General features: G+C 42.0%; 1 protein-coding gene across 9 annotated transcripts in view; it reads left to right on the top strand.

Annotated features, from left to right (window-relative positions):
* The window catches only part of LOC137804746 (rho GTPase-activating protein 23-like), a 77,372-nt gene extending 62,071 nt beyond the window's left edge, over positions 1 to 15,301 (top strand). For 6 of the 9 annotated variants that reach the window (XM_068604089.1, XM_068604086.1, XM_068604087.1 and 3 more), the window contains exons 8-24: positions 1,935 to 2,099; positions 3,273 to 3,381; positions 3,572 to 3,611; positions 3,688 to 3,825; positions 4,243 to 4,551; positions 4,640 to 4,701; positions 5,019 to 5,125; positions 5,567 to 5,679; positions 5,849 to 6,001; positions 6,287 to 6,365; positions 6,580 to 6,653; positions 6,771 to 6,860; positions 6,937 to 7,062; positions 7,147 to 7,191; positions 7,303 to 7,396; positions 12,072 to 12,103; positions 12,204 to 15,301. In XM_068604089.1, the coding sequence (XP_068460190.1) occupies positions 1,935 to 2,099; positions 3,273 to 3,381; positions 3,572 to 3,611; positions 3,688 to 3,825; positions 4,243 to 4,551; positions 4,640 to 4,701; positions 5,019 to 5,125; positions 5,567 to 5,679; positions 5,849 to 6,001; positions 6,287 to 6,365; positions 6,580 to 6,653; positions 6,771 to 6,860; positions 6,937 to 7,062; positions 7,147 to 7,191; positions 7,303 to 7,396; positions 12,072 to 12,103; positions 12,204 to 13,148 (2,681 nt within the window). In that variant the 3' untranslated portion in view covers positions 13,149 to 15,301. Of the gene's footprint in view, positions 1 to 1,934; positions 2,100 to 3,272; positions 3,382 to 3,571; positions 3,612 to 3,687; positions 3,826 to 4,242; positions 4,552 to 4,639; positions 4,702 to 5,018; positions 5,126 to 5,566; positions 5,680 to 5,848; positions 6,002 to 6,286; positions 6,366 to 6,579; positions 6,654 to 6,770; positions 6,861 to 6,936; positions 7,063 to 7,146; positions 7,192 to 7,302; positions 7,397 to 9,615; positions 9,641 to 12,071; positions 12,104 to 12,203 lie in introns of all 9 variants that reach the window. The other 3 variants (XM_068604090.1, XM_068604091.1, XM_068604092.1) reach the window with 2 other exon arrangements.
* Positions 15,302 to 15,353: the final 52 nt, after the last annotated feature.

Genomic DNA, 15,353 nt, shown 5'->3' on the forward strand with positions numbered 1-15,353 from the left:
TTTGTTCAGGGAGAAAGAACTATAAGACACCAAAATGCCAAAAGGAATTAGAAAAAGTGGCGCAGAGAGAATACAGACAAAGAGTGAGGATGACCCAGTGAAACACCAAGAATATTCAAGAGAGAATAAGGAAAGTTTAAATGTATCAGCGATTTATCCAACAGTTAGTTATGAGTTAAGATTAAGCAATAAGGTTGAGGAAATATGATACAACCTTGCAAATACTGCGGTCACAACCGAACCAGTGCAGTCACTACCGAAACAGTGGATGTTTTGTTAAAAATAAAGTATATTGAGTTCTCAACTAAAATGTTATGATACTCATTGTTTTAGTGTATTTTCAATTTGATCAATCATTAACTCTGGAATTAATGTGATTAGTATTATGCATTTCACAAAGAAATATTGTCTTTTGATTTTAATGAATTGTATAAATTATAAATATTTAAAAAAATATATATTTATTGATTTATTTGTGAAAACTTTCTAGAAATATTTTTTTAAATACTCTTAAGAATGAAACACAATCTTAACAGGTTAATAATACTGTTTTGTTCTAGTTTATTACTATGTTTCGGTAGTGACAATTTTTTGGAAAGGAAAGACATTCCAACACAATCTGAAAATACAATACTGTATAAAAATTGACGGTTCTTTTACTGGATATGTGTACTTTAGATATGGTACTATACATAGGGAAAAAGCTTTGGGAAAAAAACCATATTTTTTTAATATTTCCAACCTGACTGAACCATCCATCCATCATCCATCCATTATCTGAACCGCTTATCCTCATTAGGGTCGTGGGGCGCTGGAGCCGATCCCAGCTGTCAAGGGGCGAAGGCAGGGTACACCCTGGACAAGTCGCCAGTCCATCACAGGGCAGACATAGAGACAGACAACCATTCACGCTCATATTCACAACTATGGCCAATTCAGTATAATGGCCAATTCGGTATAATGGCCTCAATGGTATGAGGCTTTAGTAGTGCTCCTTTTTCTCTTTCTATGCATTTCCATCCTTTCTGACATTTCTGTCCGTGTCATATACATGTCAATTATAATGTCAATAGTAGTATCTTTCAATTTGTGCTGATGAATATGCTAGTGTTTTTTTGAATGTTGACATGTTCAATGTGTGTCTATTTAAAAAATAAAGTACAGTAAACGGAGCTCTGGAAGCATTTCCTGAGAAACAGATCTGCTCTGGAGTCAGAAATAATCTACAGGTCACACCATGTTGGCGCAATGGGAAGAAAACTCCCATTATTAGCTGCATGAATTGTGTTTTATTATGCATAATTAAATATATACATACTGTATATAATAACATTTTATGATACAAATACATTTAAAAATGTAAAATTAAATGAACTGCACAACAAAGAAATACATTTAAAATATAAATAAATGCATTAGACAATTAAAATGTATTGATAAATAACATTATAATCTTAATAAGAAAATTAATACAGAGGTACAGAATTTAATAAGCAAATTAAAACATACATTTCAATTTATAGTACAACTATCCAGTAGCTCCTGTAATTATTTAATAAAAATGTCAGTACATTTAATGGTTATTTATATATTTTTTCATCTTGCCAATTTCCGTCCTCCGACACTTCCGACACTCTCATGTCTCTGTTAACTCCGTGCTCTTCAGTAAATTCTCTGCACTGCACCACAGCAGAGGTGTATTGTACTGTATTGACGTTTAACGTGTCATGATTATATAATAACTTTATTGTACAGTAAACTGTACTGCCATGAAGGTTTGTCAGGCTCTCCGTCAGCCGTTATTTCTGCCACCAGAGTAGGCTCAGCGAGATGTTACCACCTCCCTAATCTCCCCCTGAAGCCCTTGCGCTGTCCTGTCAGCATGTTTAATCATCTTTCATCGCTTGTTGTCCACCTGTGATGATGACTTGCAGATGACCCTACCAGTCCTAGTATTGACCTACAGGCCTGCCATATACCAGCCCACTCTGTTGTGTCCAGTTCCCAGGCCTGCACCACGATCACCTTCCCTTCCACCTCTGTCTCCCCCACCCTCTCCTCCAACTCCCCCTTTGTCCACCTTCGCTCTCGGGACTGCAGTGAGTCTCACTCACCCACTCTCAATACTCCACGGCCTCACAAAGGGCTGGGCCTGTGTATACAGTCTGTTGCCTTTATTTTGGCACACTGATATATTTGTCCAGCTTAGACTCATCTTAAAGGAGTGCAGTGACGTTTACAAATTCATAGTCTGCTTCATACTTATTGTGGAAGTACCACAAACGTTGGAACATCAAACCCCATTTTGTCTGCGTTCATAATATCAGTAGTCCCACGACAGTATCTGAGAGACAGCCGCTCATGATCAGCCACGCCCCCTCTCCGGAGCAAATGAAGCCACGTGGGCATTGGAGGGGGAGCGGTGCTCATGCGATTGGTTGAAAATGAGAGCGGCATCTGATTGGCTCCGAGTAGATTCATTTTGAAAAAACACATTTGCGAATCGAGCCATGGAAGGGGAGTCTCAAAAAAGCAACTTGAAAATGTGGAGCCACAAATGTGGTGCGATTCACAAATAAATACATACAAATGCAGAAATATATTTGTGTTTTTTTGTTTTTTTTTACATTTATATAAATCATTGGAATGTATTTGAGAATTGTTCTGTGCGCATTTGTAAATCTTTATGCGCATTTGTAAATCTTTATGCACATTTGTGAATCTTTCTCTGCGCATTTGTGAATCTTTCTCTGCGCATTTACCAATATTGAGACTGTCTTGGCTCCATAGTTTTTGCCAATTGGACTCTTCAGCTTTTGTATACTGTTGGTTGTCCACGAAGTACAACTCTAGGATTTATATTTTATGATCGAACGTTTGCCTCTAAATGGCTCCTTGGGTTATCGTAGGCTTAGATTGCTATTTGGCGTCAAAATGATTTGCTATATCAAAACAAAGTTTTTAAGTTTAAATGTTAAGTTTATTTTCTTCACTGTATGCTCGTCACTTTCATTTGACGCTTCTGATAACAAAGAGACATTGCATACATTGCATGCTGTTAGCATTGTGGGTAAAGGGTATCCAAAACTGAGAACTAGAAATCCAAATGTCACGGTATGCCTTTAACATGTAGTATGCATGTTTAACTCCTTAATTCATTCACTTGGCTCATGTTATACTCACAGTTTAAGACAAGAAATCACCGTAATCACTCATCTTTCTTTCTTTCTTTGTCTCTTCTCTTCCCTCTGACTTGTCCTCTCTCTCTTCAGGCAGTATTAAAAGTCGTCGCTCCTCTTACCTGCTGGCTATCACCACCGAGAGATCCAAATCCTGTGACGAGGGTCTCAACACCTTCAGGGAAGAAGGCCGCGTCTTCTCGTAAGAACCCAGAGGACCCTTTAAAGCTGCGTTCCTTACTGACATGAGTCCTTATAGTCCTAGTGGGGCCCAAAACCTCCTTTAGTGACACCGGGTCATTGATAAACACGCAACCCCGTCTACACAGACCTAGTCCTGTTTAGACTCTAGCAGTGCTATTAATGTAACTGGTGTGCTTTCTGTTCCACAGCAAACTACCAAAAAGGGTGAAGAGCTTTTTCACTGATGGGGTGAGTTGATCGTTGATCGTTACTAAAAAACACTGTCTGGTACAAAAACCCATAATCCCTCTAAAATGTGCTTTAGTCTCTGGAGAGCCTGCGAGCCCAGGAGGAGGCTCGGTCTAAACGCCACTCCACTTCTGAACTGGAAACCCTCACCTTTAGTGATGTTCGCAAGGAGGGCTGGCTGCAATACAAACAGATCCTCACAGAGAAGGGAAAGGTACGACACACTACAAGCTAAGCTGCCGTCACTGCGCCTGTCAAGATTTCCATCCCAATGAAGCGCAGACGTTTTTTAACAATTGTGAGAGTGGCGGACGGAAATTTGTAGTGGGAGGGTTTGCTACACTGCAAAAACTTAAATCTAAGTAAGATGAAATATCTTAAATCAAGGCATTATACGCTTTTTTTTTGATTGACAAGATATTTCTTCTTATCAGGCAGTTTTAATTTTAGAGCATTTCACTTGTTTCAAGAAGTCTTGGCAAGTCAAATTTTCCTGTTCTGTTGGCAGATAATTTGTCTTATTTCAAGTAATATTTCCCTCATTTTACTACTTTTTTTTCTTGTTTTTGGAAGCTGAATTTTTGCAGTGTATTTAATGTCGTCTCCTTGTTTCTGTACGTCCTCGATGCAGAAAGTGGGTGGCGGCATGCGGCCATGGAAGCGCGTCTTCTCTGTGCTACGCTCGCATTCGCTTTTCCTCTATAAGGACAAGCGAGAGGCCGTCCTTCACGGGGCGGGGGCGGGGCCCGGCCAGGACGAACACCCTCCAATCAGCATCCGCGGCTGCCTGATCGACATTGCCTACAGCGAGACCAAGCGGAAGCACACCCTGCGGCTGACCACGCAGGACTTCTGTGAGTACCTGCTGCAGGCCGAAGACAGGGACGACATGCTGGCCTGGATCAGGGTCATCAGGGAGAACAGCAAGACCGACAACGAGGTTAGATCTTCACACCCAGCTCATCTTGTGGGGTTTACTCACTAAACTCCTCCATGTCGAACTAATTGGTCACCTTGGTTTGTTCTAGGAGATCGGCTTCTCAAGACAAGCTCTCATCAACAAAAAGCTGAATGACTACAGAAAACACAGGTCAGCACGGCATGGGCACACAAAGAAGAGGCATGATCACAACTGTCCCTTATCCTTTGTGTAATAGGGAGCCACTGCAGCTCGGGGCTGGAAGCCTGTCACACTCAATTACTTCAGTGCAATTTTCGAAAAGCAAGATTAAAAGCGCATCCATTTTTTTCTTTTACATAAGACTGAGGTCATGAGAATTGTATATGTATATGTGTATCTAAACATCTGTTTGTATGTATTTAGACCTGAAAGAGTTCATATTTACCAAAATTTTTAAACCTCGTCTTGGAATCATAGCTGTCTCTATGTTCTGTCCCATGGTGTAGTCTGACAGGAAGTAAACCGGACTCGTCCCCCAGAGCCCATCGTATGATGCCGCCCTTTCTCCTGGCAAAAACCGACAACACCTCAGTGAACCGAGCCTCTAGAACTGGTGGGTCCGAACACGTTTACTAGCACACAACAAAAATGATAACGGCCCTTTAACCATGCTAGCAGTGCGGCTCTAAGGACAGCACCCAGAATGCACCAGTGAAAACGACCAATTAGATCACCCGAAAGAGAGTTAGAGGAACGTAAATATGTCCGACACTGATGACTATAAGAGCATTGAGAATCAAACCTTTTGTGTTCATAGTTGGTATTTACAGCATGCAACAAATAAAAATGATAATGTTCAATACCTGGCACATATGTGTGCAGTGTACAGCAGAAAAACAGCAAAAAAGTAAATTAGTTCAACAAAACCAAAGATGTTTCCTTGTTAAAAATTGGTCAGTTATTTTTAATAGCAAATTTGTGTGTGTGCTTCTGTGTGTGTGTGTGTGTGTGTGTGCGTCCGTGCGTGCGTACATGTGTGCATGCGTGCGCCCAGATGACAACAAAGCGCTGTGGGGCATCAACATCATGAAGAAGGCCAAGAAGACCGGCAGTCCGAAGGCTTTTGGCGTGCGACTGGAGGATTGCCAACCTGCCGTCAACCATAAAGTAAGCCTTCAGTGTCTCATGATTGAAGATGAGAAAAACGTGATCACATAAACATAACACCAACTCCACTTATCTTTGGAAACCAAGTAGCTGATACTTTCCCATTTCATGGATATTAATGGATGAATAAAGGGAAACCTTTATTAATTTTTTCTCCCCATCTCTGTAGTTTGTCCCTTTGATTGTGGAGATGTGCTGCGGTGTGGTGGAGGAGACGGGTTTGGATTACACGGGTATCTACCGAGTGCCGGGCAACAACGCCATGGTGTCCAACCTGCAGGAGCATCTCAACAAGGGCATGGACATCAACACGGCTGAGGAGGTGCGGGATACATGGGAACGAGCTCACATACTGTTTCTCTAAAACACGTTTTTCTGCAGGGATGAAATACGTTCGTAACCAGAAACTAGAAGTCAGCACGGCTCTGGTTTATGGTTTCTATTCAGTGGCAAACAGCAGCTCCAAAGTTACACATTTTGTTCGGCCAGATATTCTTCACAAAATGAAACCGACGTTTATAAACATCTAACCATTTTGTTAGATGAGGTAATTTTCTTGATCACTGCACGAGAAATACTAAACGCCTTCCCCTTTCTGTCTCTATAGCGATGGCAGGACCTGAACGTAATCAGCAGCCTGCTCAAGTCGTTCTTCCGAAAGCTGCCCGAGCCGCTCTTCACTGACGGTGCGTCCAGTCACGCGTTGGTTATGCAGCGCAGCAGGATAGAACATAGAAGATAGAACATAGAAGCAAGGCTGGATAATTTCCCACTGTTTTTAGCACAAATACGATTATTCCGTAAAAATGTTGCTGCCTATCGTTTGCATGTGGACATGATGCCAAGTGTGGACACATTTACATGCATTACGTGTTAATTCAATGCCTTCTCTGTCCAAAGACAAATACAACGACTTCATTGATGCCAACCGGATAGAAGACGCGGAGGATAGACTGAAGACCATGAAGAAACTAGTGAGTGTCTCAAACGCCAGCAGAATGTCGAGCAGCGGATGCGTTTCTTGTTGTTTTCATTATTTCAACCTTTCTGATCTTCTTCTTTGCCCCCGTCATCCATCCTTCTTTCTCCAGCTCCATGACCTCCCGGACTACTATCACCACACCCTGAAGTTCCTGGTGGGTCACCTCAAGAAGGTGGCAGACCACTGTGAACAGAACAAGGTAACCGCACCTCCCTTTAACATTGGGCTTTGGTGTTTTTTTGGGGGGTATGGAAGCTTATGATGTCATTCTTCAGATGGAGCCTAGAAACCTGGCTTTGGTGTTTGGCCCCACCCTGGTGAGGACGTCAGAGGACAACATGACCGACATGGTCACCCACATGCCCGACCGCTACAAAATCGTTGAGACGCTCATCCTGCACGTAAGAACCGACGGCTGCTTCCTCCAACTCAATGAACCAGTTACGTGTTTTACTCTTAACATCAGTGTTGTGTTCCTCCAACAGCACGACTGGTTCTTCACTACGGGAGAGATCGACGAGGAAGAGAAGGTACGTCAGGCCAGAGAGCTGAGGGGCTTTCGTACTCAGGTGTCCTCATTTGTACTTTGCGCTTTAATTGTGGGTATGGTTGTATATTTCTGGATGTGTGTGCGTGTGCAGGCCCCAGAGGATAAGCGGGACATGCAGCCTGCGCCCAACATCGACCATCTGCTCTCCAACATCGGCAGGGCCGGCATACCAGGAGAGGCGTCAGGTGAGGAAGTGTCAAGAGGATTCATGTTTACTATGAGAGGATCCAATTTATCCATCTGATAAACTGATCACCAGATTAGTTGATCAGTTGACCGGCAAAATTAGGAAAATGGGCAGGGTTTCTTAAATAGGGGTTCTACTTTTTTAAAATATTAATACAAAAATGTCAGTCATGTTTAATTCCTAAAATAATCACAATATAATCAGTTAAATATAATAAATGCAAAATTTAGTCGTTAAAGGCTGTAAAATGTCCAAAATGTCAATGCGCCCTGCGAAGCATCAAGCCGGACGCGTATTTGTCCTTCTTTTTGGAGTTGCATTGGGCCTAAAGAGCCGCCCAACCACACCAGTGTTTCTAAGATTATAGTGAAACACGGATAAAAGCTGATGTTGTGATCTTTGCAATAACACATCTTTGATGTGACTACAGTGACAGTTTCTCAATATGCCATCTTCTTTTCTGTACTTGATGAGAAAACTCACAACTGAACATTGACGTTCTCTAAATATGTTGTTGAGTCACAAAATTAAATGTTAGGATGTTTCCCAGTTGATAAGTTAGTTGTTTAAGCATCAAATCTGTGGTCGGTTTGTCAAGAATTAGCCGATTTAAAAAGATATGTCGACGGGTTGAGGTCCTGCTCGCAGCACCGGTGTGACTCACCAGCACCAGGCCGTCAGCTGCCCTCCGAGAGCAGCCTGATCTGAGCCAGGACTTTTAAAAAATAATTCGATGTCTCCGTAGCGGTTAAAAATGAGATATAATTAATTTCAGTTTTGAGGATCTAACCAGCAGTCTTTATTATTTATTTATTCAAAGTAACGTTAGAAAAAGGTTAAGATTCATAAGTTAATATTTTAATTTATATGTGTGTATATATATATATATATATATATATATATATATATATATATATATATATATATATATATATATATATATATATATATATATATAAAATACATGCACAAAAATAATTGTTAATTACATATTAATACAATTATATATTACATATATATGTAATATACATACTAATACGTATTAGTTAATGGATAAGGCAGGGTATGCTCCAAGGAAATCAATTACAGTAAGAAGGGCATAAATCATTTGTTAAAATCGTCCTAGTGTTGATCCACGGATTCAAAAATCTTAGAACAACATATTAAAAAGCCTTTATTGTAGCGGCTGATGGATCGTAAAAAGATGTTCACAAATATCACAAACACACAAAGATCTTAAACATAGTGCTGCAAGAAAAGCAGGGATGAACCACAGAAAACATGTGAAGTCTACGCCTTTACTGAGTGCAAGACGGCTTTTTCATTTGTATTTCTCTATATAAGGACTGATGCCAGTCACCACCTAAGCCCCGAACCTCTTTTTAAGCTTCTGCTCGAAAATGACATATCCAAACTAAAATGTGTGTATCTCTGCAACCACGAGAGCTATTTGAATAATCTTGGTGTTAATAAACAAGTATAAAGTTAAAGTTTGCTCAGATGTGTAAATATCAGTCTATGTGTTACTGGTTAAGAGTAAATGAAGATGACAGACAGTGTGTAATGTAAACTTTACAGGTCCGCCAAGAAAAAAAGCACTTTTCAGCATGATTATGTAAAACAACCTATATTTTCCCTTTAAAATAAAACAAGCACACAAATAAACAATTATCAAACTGTAAAAACAAACAAAGATAAGCAATATTTGTTGATTGTAAAGCGATAAAGCGATTCATGTTGCTATGTTTTTTGGCTCATATCTCCCTGATGCTTTGGTGTGGAAGGATTTGGAAGGCATGTGTGGAATCTTTGTAGAATTATCTTGCTTAAAGACATCAGTTTTTTTCTGATAGCACCAAGCTAAGGGTTGCTGGTTCTGGAGACGTGCTGATTTTGGGTTGATTTTGTTTTATACTTTCACGATTATCTCTCTTTCTGTTTTTTTTTTTTTAAATGGCTTACTGATTCATGTAGCAAAGGCTTTGGTGTTTAATTTGATGTACGACATCAATATATTTTCTTGTGATTTGTGTGTTGTATTTGCAAAAAATACAAAAGCACCCATATATGGGTGCCATGGTTTTTAAAAGAATGTTTAATTGCTTCCGTATCTAACCGGCTTCTCTATATTCTGTACTCATGCTGCCAGTGATCTTATCAAGCAAGACTCAGCTCTTTCCTTCTCTTCCTTCCTTTCTGCTCTCTTTCTCTCTCTAGCTGAGACAGTGGATCAGCCTCTTCGGTAGGACCAGGTCTCCCTCCTTGTGTGTTTTTGTGTCTGGATGTTGTACTCTATCGTCAGTCTTGGTGTCCCATCAGTGTTCCACCATTCCTCTTGTATTGCCAACGGGGTTGTAATGGTTTGCGTATTTGCGTTGAAGCGTCGCGAATCCGTTACACACAGCCGAATCAAAGTTTGCAGGTTGGAAACTTTTAGACGCAAAGCGATTGGCGACATTGTTGTAGGGGACGTGAATGGAAATACACTGAATATTCACACGCCAGACGTGCTGATCACTGGGATCCACTTTTATACCATAAGAAGTTAGTCACCATGCGATTAGTTTTGTTTTAAAGCCGCTTGTGACTTTTTGCCTTCTGGGAAAATATTTGTGTCATCTTTTTTTTTTTTTAAATGCTTATTATTTTTTACATTGAAAACACTAAAAGTTGCAAGTGGGCACAATGCAACCTCAGTCCCTAACAAAAAGAATTTGTCTGTCAGTAGTTTTCATTCAATTGCAAAAACACATTAAGAATTGCAAATTAGCAATTGAACTTAGTTTGGTCAGAAGTTGGCCCTGTAATGGCTGTAATCCAATTAATGTTGTCTGGAGACAAAGATAATGGCCGCGTTTCCCAGATTCGATCGTTCTTAAGGACTTAAGAAAGCTTGAAAGAAGGGTTCGGCTAAGAAGGAGCGCTAAGATAGGAGTGTTTCCCAGACGCGTTCTTAACTGCCTTCTTAAAATCTCGCCAAAGAAGCTTCCTAAGACGCTCTTAGTGGAAGCTGTCCACCGCCGTGTTGTGGAAACTAAATCAATCAGTGCCAGGTTAATCGATTACCCACCACTTTATCAGCGCATAAATCACACACAACACGCTGTGGTCCCCACATACAGGTGCAATTATGCTACGTGCGCACGTGTGTGTGTGTGTGTGTGTGTGTGTGTGCCATCCACAACACCAATCACCCGGGGTATAAAATCCACGGTGGACCTGCCAGACCTCGTCCCGTGTGGTGGGCATTCTGACGTGTGCCCGGGCATGGCGCAGGAGGATCGGTGTCACGGCTGCCACACTCCGTGAAACCGATGCCTTGCTGAGGCCGGTGCCGTCCCCCACCACCTCCAGGAAGCTCCCCACTGCGTAAAAATGCAGCGCGGCCAGGAGCTACACCTCCGGGCTGAGGGCAAAATTGCAGCGGGTTGGCCTCTGGATGTGTGGTGACACTAGCGTGACGAGGCGTTGGATCTGCACACGGGGAAGCCGGTATTTGGACTGGACAGCCCGGTCCGACAGCACATTGATTGGGGAGAAGTGCTGCCGCTCATATGCATTTATGTAAACTATCTGGCTTCACGCACGGCAATGCTGTTGCAGTGAGACTATGGCGTATTGCAGCCATGGTGTCTCACATGCATGGACTTCAGCAACGCTTTTATATAGACGAGCAGGTGGAGCCTCTCTTGATGGGGTTCCAGCCGAGTTCTATTACACCTGTCAGTTTCCCTGATTTCTGTGGAATACCACAGGGTTGTTGATGTTTTTATAGCTAATGTAAACTCATATGCAGATGCCGAATGTGTGAAAAAAACGCAATGAGTGCAATTAATAATGATTCGTTTTATTTTATGTAGCTACAGGAACACATGGGCAAATATTTATTTTTATATCGTTATTTTTCTTGTTATGCTATTATTTTTCTTGCTTCAGTGTTCTGCAGCTGTGGGCGCACATTCATCATTACGCATGGTTTTAGTATTTCTTTGAGTGTCAGATATATTTCCCTTACGCAGCTGCAGTGAGTATTTGGCCACTAAGAAGACTGTAATGAGTGGGTCAGGCTGATCTCACATTTCCTTCTTAGTGAAAGATCTTAAGTTCAGACCGATTCTGGGAAACACGTCCTTCTTTCACAGCACTCTTAAGAGCGCTTCTAGGAAGCTCTTAGCGCTTAAAAGCTTCTTAACGAATCTGGGAAACACGGCCAATATAAATGTATATCTAGGAAGACGGCAACAGCAGAAACAGCTGATTAGAGTGAAATGTTTGCTTTATATAGCCGTTTATATAATAAAGAATTTAACTGATCCAGACAGCTTTAACTTGGACCGCGATATATTCAAAATGTGCACGCAAATATGTAATTAGAAACATTTGGTATTAACGAAAATAAACGTAACATGGATAATCAGGACTCATAAACCTGGGTCTGAACCAAACCGTTACACCCCCTGCTGACATTAAAGAGGCCATTTCTGCTACTTAAAGTACTTTCAAGCAAAAGCTTAAATTTAAAGACTGGTGCTCCGATAATGGCGGTAGTTCTCCTGACAGATTGTTTTACTGCTTGTGTGTGCTGTGATTAGGCAGCGATCACACCTCTGCACCACCTAACGCCACCACCACCATGACGCGGTTCTAATCCAAATCTTTCCTTTTTCGACTAGATTCCACCACCAGCGATTCACTTAAATCAAAGGTAAGGAAGACATTTATCACTCCTGCTTTAACTGTGATTAGGACCACGGATTCTGGAATATGATGTTTTATTTGACTGAACTGTGTCACCTTGTTTTCAGCTTTCTTCGCTCTCCAAGAAGGACCTGAGTGCCAGGGACTTCCTGCCCAAGTCCATCATTTCCGCTGTGACCCGCAAACGTAAGAAATGCCTCAGTACCCATCCGCAGGACGGCAGCGCCGACGAGGACTCTGAGCATGAGCCGGTCAAAACCAGTAACTACGGGGGGGCAAAAGGCGGGGGAGGGAAGGAGGAGGAGGAAGAGGATGGAAATAGAGGTGAAGAAGAGGCGATGAAGGGAGAATGCACCATTCCCAAAAAGGACAAAAGGGATAAAAAGGAATTTGGGGTGAAAGCGAGAGAGATTGCAGAGGGAAGACATCGGTCTGGAGAGGACGAGGCTGGACAGGAAGTGTGGGGCAGAAAAAGTGAAAAAGAGAGCAGGCAGAGGTCGGCCTTTCCGGGAAACGCAACGCACCTTCGTCCAAACAGTTTCCTTTGCTCACACCATCAGCTCAACCCAAGACCCCCAACGATGTCTGATCCCCCTTCCTACAAAAGACACCCTACAGTCCCCGTCTGGATTTGCCCCACCAGGCTTCCAAACCTCCACCCGGCCTCCAGCTTTTACAGGGCCCAGCAGCCAGACTGGAACCAGTCGCCGCCAGTCCACTGCAGGAAGACGAGAGGCGGGAGGATGAGGGCTGTATCTATGAACCTGGACCTCGAGCTGGGCTGGAGAGCAGAGAGGGTTGAGGTGATCAGAGTCCTCGAAGGAACACCAGGTCCTCATGGACGTGTCGGGGTTCCTCAGGGATCGATTATTGGTCAACAAATGGACCCCATCTCTCAGCTTGCCCAGGAGCCTCGCCCACTCTCCTCCTCTTTCTCATCTGTCTGGATCGATCAAAGCTCCCCAGGGTCTCACCCCGTGGTCCTGAGGCGATCGGCCATGGACCCACGGGACAGGACAAGAGCATGGCGTCGGCACACTGTGGTGGTTTAATCTTCTAAGGCAGTACCGAGTACCCGTTACTCACAAACACTGTCACTGCTTTCAAAGCCGTGTGTCCGTCGCGTTGCTACGGGGAACCTCCGTTGTCTCTTTCCTTGTGTTTTTTTATTTTGGATTTTACCGGCACTAAAGTTGGAGACCTGATCTTACCTTGTGCGCAGTGGTGGAGTTTCATTCCAAAATAAATAAAATGTGAAACTCGCTCTGAAATTCACATGCAAATTTTACCATTGACCTACTCTTGAAGCTATTCATCTTCAACCCTTTACTTACGGAATAAATGTAGATATAATTAGCAATGTCGGTGTATGTTTTCAAAAGGACATTTCTGGCATATTCTCACCCAAGTTTGATCGCTTTTCTCAGAAAAAGGATTTTTCTTTTTTACCTTGTGTGTTCACACACATTGATATAGTCCTACTTTGACTTACTTTGATGCAAACCAGCCGAGAACACGTTAGTGTTGCGTTAACTTGGTCGCTCAGTGGACGAAACCTTTTCACAGGAAGTGGAACAGTTGACTCCCGCTGAAGAAGAGGTCGAACAGAAGAACGCAGTTTATAACACTACAGCAACTTTTCAATGTTTTCTTTTGGTCAGCGCTGCAAATGCAGGCAATGGAGTTTCAAGGATTTACTTTACCCTACAAGACAATTCCCCTATCATTACATTTCCATTGAAATCAATTGATTTTGCGGCAAAACGTTGCCGTTTTAAAAGCTGCTATTACCGAGCTTTTACTGCAATATCACCGATACCCTTTTACACCTGAGGCGGTTTCATCCAAATAACTTTTCATGATAAATGTGTGTACGGCAAACAATTTGTATTTTTATATAAAGTGAACGAGGCAGAGTCCAAAGTGAAAATTATGCCATAATCCGACACGCAGACCTCAATAGAAGAAGAGAAGTGCGGCTTTAAAAGCAGAACATCTTAATGTTACAACTAAATGTTCTAGGACAATGCTCACATTTCTTAAACCACCAAGAACACACGTTGAAATCTTTTGAAATATAGCTCCATAAACTAGAGCAGTTCAGGGCTTTTTTTCTGGTAGGGGATCCTCATACAATTAAGAAAAGCTGCCAGTCTAACGAACAACAGTAATCAATACATTCTGATGAAGCCGTTTCTAAAAAAGAAAATTTAAACAATCTCGGTAAGAATTGTTACAATGCTTCACAGTGCTGTTCTTGTTAATACCCCTAGGTGGTGCCAAAAGTAAGGCGTTTTTCAAATCCTTCACATAAGGCCTTTTACTGTTAATTTCTAAAATAATGTTTGGGAATGAAACCCCTTAACTGTAAATAAAATTAAAATAGTAGCAAAAAAATGAGAGGAAGCCATACAAGACATTGGAACACCAGCAAAGACTGCAGCACTCATCGCCCACAAGGGCCAGCATCATATGTGCACGCTCACGGACGAGCAGCACCGATTCAGAGGACACCGCGCTTAAGTTTACGACTCAGCCCTTTACAAGCTCTTCCAAAGCCTCCTGTGGATCCACAGGCACCCCAACCATCCCTGTGAGCATATGCATGTGTGTGTGTGTGTGTGTGTGTGTGTGTGTGCGCGCGTGCGTGTGTGTGTATATGTGATCAGTGACATTAATATATGCAAACTCTGTAAGTGTTCAACAAAAGCATGTTGTGCTTCCCTGTGTGGTCTCGTATCTCGGAGGAGCAAAGTGTTCAAGGCAGCTATGCAAAGTCATGCCAAAATGTTGTTTGTTTGTTTTCTTCTTCTATTTGGGTTATTTGTGTACAATTTTAGAGCCAAGAGAGAACCTAAGAGAGGCTACGGTCTTTACATTATATCAGTGTTACTAAGAGTATCGTCATGGGAGCAGTTCAAAGTAGGTGAAGAACTTCCTTAAATACTAAAACCACAGAGTCTTATCCGAGTGATATTTTTCAGTTATTTTTTCTGCTCCTGTTAAGTCTAGAGAAATGAAGACGGAGCTGAACCAAACTGTTCTGCCAGCCGCCGTCGTCCCACCAGACTCCCCTTCGTCTGTCTTTCTCTCTCTGGGCCCTTGTGCATCTACTCTATGTACGTGGGTGACTGTGCGTGGACCAATTTTTGTAACAGTTGTATAAAGCCTTGTTAAGTTAACCCGTGTATATAATTACTATACATAATATATTAAATTATTTGTTTTTGAAGAAGGGTTGTATTCATTTATTTTCC

This window comes from Clinocottus analis, unplaced genomic scaffold (genome assembly GCF_023055335.1).
Source record: "Clinocottus analis isolate CAN_PGR_092001 unplaced genomic scaffold, fCliAna1.0.p SCAF_60, whole genome shotgun sequence".
Classification (NCBI taxonomy): Eukaryota; Metazoa; Chordata; class Actinopteri; order Perciformes; family Cottidae; genus Clinocottus; species Clinocottus analis.